This window comes from Ostrea edulis, chromosome 5 (genome assembly GCF_947568905.1).
Source record: "Ostrea edulis chromosome 5, xbOstEdul1.1, whole genome shotgun sequence".
Classification (NCBI taxonomy): Eukaryota; Metazoa; Mollusca; class Bivalvia; order Ostreida; family Ostreidae; genus Ostrea; species Ostrea edulis.
In genome coordinates, this window is record NC_079168.1 from 21,827,515 (window position 1) to 21,833,514 (window position 6,000).

The window sequence follows — 6,000 nt, forward strand, 5'->3', positions numbered from 1 at the left end:
TGTAATTACAAAACTGTGATACAACATGGGGGGGGGGGGGGGGGGGGGGGGGGCAACAATTCCCGTACTTGATTGCCATTTTTGTACATGCACGGATTATTGTGACGCCTGCATATAGCATACTGGACTTTGAGGGATCAGTTTTACCGTGTCTGTCTGAACACCTGAGTGGAGTCATACATGTATTTTTACCCGGAAGCACCTGTCGACAAGTTCCTTATATCTCTTGTCCTGTAGAATGATCAGAATAACATAAGTGGAATTTGACGGTAATATTTTCGTTTGTTTTTGCAGGATGTTCAGGGCTAATACAGATATACGGAACATGTTTGAACGCTTTCGACATCTTAAATCAGAGGATGATATCCGTGTTAGTGAACTTGTGGAGAAACATGCTATCTCTGTGATGGGAACTCTAGATGAACTTATATCCAACATTGACAATGTGGACTATGTGTTAGATGTTCTCAAAGCCACGGGTCAAAGTCACCAAAAATTTCCTGGATTTCGAGCAGAACTTATATGGGTAAGTCTCTGACTGGACATGCATGTCACATATATTTAGGTTTTCATATCAACGGAAGTAGTTTTACTGTCAATCGAATTGCCTGTTTAAAAGAAATGTCGCCACTTGATTTTACTGATAACCTTAAAACTCTATCAAAGAGCTTTACAAATTGTTCGATGAAAATAATCATCACTGAATTTCATATATTTTATTTCCGAATTGGTTGTTCGGGAGCACTACTAATAAATCAATACGCACATTTTCACACAATACATCCAACAATCTTTTGGTTATTCAAAATCGATATGAACAGCGCTTTTTTGCGGTCTCTTAATTTATAGATGTGAAAATCTGTCACGTGTTTGAAGCACTGGCTGAATAGAAACTACAAGGGGTTTTAGCTCACCTGAGCAGAAGGCTCAAGTAAACTTTTCAAATCAAAACTTTCCGTTGTCTGGTTTTGGCATCGTTGTCGTCGTAGACTTTTCACATTTTCATCTTCAATCTTCAGAACCACTGGGCAAATTTCAATCAAACTTGGAACAAATCATCCTTGGGTGAAGGGGATTCAAGTTTATTGAAATGAAGGGCCGTGCTCCTTTTAAAGGGGAGATAATCACAAAAATGCAAAATTAGGGTGAGGCCATTTAAAAATCTTCTCAAGAACCTCTGGGCCAGAAAAGCTGAAATTTACATGAAAGCATATTTACATAATGGAGATTCAAGTTTGTTAAAATCATCACCCCTAGGAATAGGATGGGACCACAATAGGGGATCAAATTTTACATGCGAATATATATGGAAAATCTTTAAAAATCCTCTCAAGAACCACCAGGCCATATGAGTAAAGATTTAAGTGAAAGCTTCCTAATTTATAGCAGATTCAAATTTGTTCAGATCATGGTTCCCGAGGGTATGATGGGGCCACATATGGGGTCAATGTTTTACATGCTCAGGCTCACGGCGGGTGTGACCGGTTGACTGGGGATGCTTACTCCTCTTAGGCACCTGATCCCACCTCTGGTGTGTCCAGGGGTCCGTGTTTGCCCAACTATCTATTTTGTATTGCTTATAGGAGTTATGAGATTGATCACTGTTCGTTATCTTCACCTTTCATGCTGATATAAAAGAAAATCTTCTTCCTCAGAAACACTGTGCCAATTTCAATCAAACTTTGAACAAATCATCCTTAGGTGAAGGGGATTCAAGTTTGTTCAAATGAAGGATAGATAATCGCAAAAATAGGGTGGGGTCATTTAAAAACCTTCTCAAGAACCACTGGACCAGAAGAGTTGAAATTTACATGAAAGCTTCCTGACAAAGTGAAGATTCAAGTTTGTAGAAACCATGACCCCTGGGGTTAGGAAGGGACCTTAATAGGGATAAAAAAAAATTACATGCAAATGTATAGGGAACCAGACTTAGCACAAAACATCCTTAGATGAAATTTGTTAATATAAAAAGCCATATCCGTCTACAAGGGCATATGATAATTGATGAATTTGTAGCCAAGTTTAATAATTAAGTTTAATAATAAATGAAGTTTTTGTCGTTATCTTCGAAAAGTTTTTTTTTCTGAACCAAGCTGCTTGTATAATGATAGTTTTGCTCATGCTTGTTTATTGCTAGGAACTGCTGCTCAGGTGAGCGATGTGGCCCATGGGCCTCTTGTTCATGGACCCTAGGATTAGGAAGGGCTAAATTCAGGAGCCCCAAAACTATCGTGTGAAGAACAGCGGAGTCAAGGTGACTCAAATAAATGATGTGGCCCATGGACTTCTTGTTTCCTTTAGGGTTATTTGAACTTATACAGTGCCAGTGTCCTTCAATTATTTAACATTCTGCATCAAGACGTCTTCCCATGTGGTAAAATACAAATTTTGCTATGACAGAAACACACAGATGGTAGCGCAAAGTTGCAAAAATTTCTCGTTAAACACAAAAGTCCAAATTAAATCCCAAACTTTGATCGAGCCAAATCCTCCACCTGATAGATCCGCCATTTTGTTTCTAACAAACACTGGATAATCTGATGGAAACGGAATCGGATAAAATTGAAACTTACAGAAAAATATTAAAAAAACCATCAAATTAGTTTAGTCTCAACAATAGTCCAGTCGGCGAAATTTCATTGGGTTAGTCGTGTGAGGGGAAACAAAAGATATTTTAATTTTAGCCTTGGGGCTCGGTTTGTCTGAAGCTTGTACATGTACATATGTAATATCTCACGGTCATTGTCTGATCATTTACACCATGTAATATGCTCGTTTATTGTTATGGAATCCACTTAACACTACGTCAAGAATTACATGATATTCTGTGAATTCTATAAATCTATTAATAGTATGTTATAGAAGTATTTGAATCGATTAATGCATGAAACTTTACATAAAGGGTTCACATACATGTATATAAGGATGCCCTTTTTTTCGTTTTGTGGTTCATATTGTTTCTCAGTGATATATCAGGTAATAATTCAACTTTAGCAATGGAAATTGACATGAAGGGTATCTTGACTGAGAAGCATGTTTTTAAGTCTACAGGTTAAGGTCATGACTTGATATGGTAAGAAATAATTTGCGAATGATATCTAAAATGCTATTGCACATGATTTTACCAATGAAATGTCAAAGTGGCGTTTACCACTAAAGGATCGCAATATCATTTTGAGACCTAAAGTTCAAGGTCAGCAATTCACCTAATACAACAAATTAATAATATCTGAATGTTGCATGTAGTAGTCATCAAACTTTTCCAAGAAGAGTATTCGTAAAATGTTTCCTCTTTTAAAAGCACAAATCAAATAAGTTGAGAAGCGGGAGAACCGAGATTCACTGAAATGGATTGTTGGTACATCACATAGTTCTTTAATTGTCTGAATCGTTGTAGGAGATGGAGAAGCCATTCTTGGAATCCGTGAAAATCACTCTAGGAGATCGTTATAGTGACAATATGGATACAATATATAGAATAACAATCAAGTTCGTCTTGGATAGTTTAATCAAATCAAGTACAGCTCCTGCCAACAACTCGGTCTCGTGAGAACCACGTGTATGTCCATAGCATGTGTGGTTTACTGAACTATGAACATTTGGCGGGTATTTGCGTGACTACACGACGTTTGGAAAACGATGAGGTGATTGTGGATGATGACATCTGTTGTGGGATAATCACATGAGTCCGGGAATCGTTTTCTTTACTCCCTTCTACATAATTGTAGAAATGAGTCGTCTCCTGCGATTTAGCTGCTGAACATTTGGAAATGTGTGTTGTGTTTGGTTCTCTTTATTATGCCTTGTAACTTGTTTTAAAATGTACATGTACTAGTATTAAGTACTCGTTTGACATAGTGTCAAAGTGTGCCGTTAGTTCATTTGTCAAATCAAACTTACCATGTTTTTATTTTTAAAAACGTATCACTTATGTCTAATAAAATATTGAAATATTTATTCCGATGTGTCATATTCAAACATATTCTAGATACATGTACATGTATGAGAAAAACGCCGAAATTTGGAAAACATGAAGAACATCTGGCGCTCTTCAGACGGTTGATATATGTATATGGATCCTTGCGAACATCGATTGCACAAAACGAATTTACACCCAGTGTAGATGGGGCTCTAGAACCATATATTTTCTCTATTCTTCAAAGGAAAATCATTCTAAGTCTACTCTACATCTTTTCGAATTCTATGCGCCATTTTTTCATCGGGCTCTGTCTGAACAAAAGGTTGGCAATGAGATTTTGGATGTCAAGAAATTGATTTCTTTTTCCAGAGGAATTCTAACAATAAATATCATCAAATAATATTCTTTGGAACGAGAGACCTTCAGAGGACTAAAAAGCGAGCGCTGATAAATAACAGAATCTGTTATAGAATATCTGGCCCGCACCGTGAAGGCGTGTGAAGATATTAAATAATAATCGGTTTATAGCGAGTCCTTTTCACACAGTATTTTATGGTATACAATAAAATAAAATTGTATAATGCTACATAAAACGCAAATCGATTTATGTTTTAAAATTTTATATGCAACAATGGTGGACAATCAATATATGCTTTAAAAGCCTCAATTTCTCAACAGTAATGAAAACTCCCGACTAGATGGGGTTAAAGATTCTCTCTCTCTCTCTCTCTCTCTCTCTCTCTCTCTCTCTCCGACATTGGCTCTATCTAACGATCTGAAATGGTGCTTTTTTACGCGAGGCATGCCGAGCGAATAAATCACCATTTTAACGAGTTTGATAGAGAAAATATCAAATTACACAACTATAGTTGTTCTATTTATTTCTGTCGCTCTTTCTATCACTGTAGTTTTGAGATGATCTAATTCATTCCCGAAGCGTCATTACCGACAGCTGTGCGTGTTCGTGTTCCTACGCCATGGAAAAAAAAAGAAGTGCGATAAATATATACTTACACACATTTCCATTCATACCTATGAATGAAACTTGTTTTAGAAGGCTTTCCTTTTTTAATCGTTAATGTGGTTTTTTTTATTTTTATTTTTTTTTTATTTTTTTTATTGTTATTAAACTATTATACGTGTATATTCAAAAACTTTATCGAGTATTTATTTTTTGACGTAACATCATAGACTCTTTTCTCTCTCTCTCTCTCTCTCTCTCTCTCTCTCTCTCTCTCTCTCTCTCTCCTGCGCAAGTTCTAGATTAGACATATTTACAAAATGAAAACAAAGATTTGTATAATATAAGATTAATTAAGATTTTTTATTTTAAATATTCATCATCATTTGAACTGTACGTATATGTAAATTTCATTTCTTGCTTTCTTACAACATTTAAAACATTATGATTCAAATTGCCGACATGGAAAAACTTTTACATATGTACTTCAAGCATTGGTATTTTTTAATTCAAACATGAATGGATGAAGCCTCCTTCCAATTGAAGCTTTAAAAATTATAAGAAAATTCTGAAAACGAAATTAAAGTTATTCTAAGAGATGGAATAATGACCCATCCTAGACGAAAATTAAACTTGTTAACGAAAATTGGCAAGGAAATGTATGTTGAAATCTGTTTACACGAGGCGCTTTAACACATTTTCATCCATTTGATTTCCAAGAGCAGTGGAGAAATCATTTTACGTTTACTCTTTTTCATTCGGTTTCGAATTTCAGATTCGTTGTCCTTGGTTAAATTCCCGACAGTTTTGGTGACTTTCTCATCACAGCCAATGAATCTAAGTAGTTTTTTCTTTTTAAATTGTCTTGATTCTTTTTCCGATTTCCACCTTTGTGAGTGTAGAAGGTACTATGATAGATCTAGGATATCGCGAGAGGTTTTCGTGTTCTTGGTTTACAGATCTAAATTCATTTGTAGTTAGTTAAAATAAAATGATACCGGGCACAGTAACAGAATATCCAGGGGACAGTAAAAACCGTCAGTTTGAAAATATACGCAGCGTACGCACCGAAATAATATTGATTTCATTGTATTGTTCTTATGTCCGCCATTCAAGTGAT

At 35.8% G+C, this 6,000-nt stretch overlaps 1 protein-coding gene across 6 annotated transcripts in view; it reads left to right on the forward strand.

Moving 5' to 3' along the window:
- LOC125652162 (myoglobin-like) overlaps positions 1 to 3,958 on the forward strand; it is a 67,063-nt gene extending 63,105 nt beyond the window's left edge. For all 6 annotated transcript variants that reach the window (XM_048881156.2, XM_048881157.2, XM_056164416.1 and 3 more), the window contains exons 3-4: positions 295 to 526; positions 3,398 to 3,958. In XM_048881156.2, coding sequence (XP_048737113.1) covers positions 295 to 526; positions 3,398 to 3,550 — 385 coding nt within the window. In that variant the 3' untranslated portion in view covers positions 3,551 to 3,958. The remainder of the gene's footprint in view (positions 1 to 294; positions 527 to 3,397) is intronic.
- The last annotated feature ends 2,042 nt before the right edge of the window (positions 3,959 to 6,000 follow it).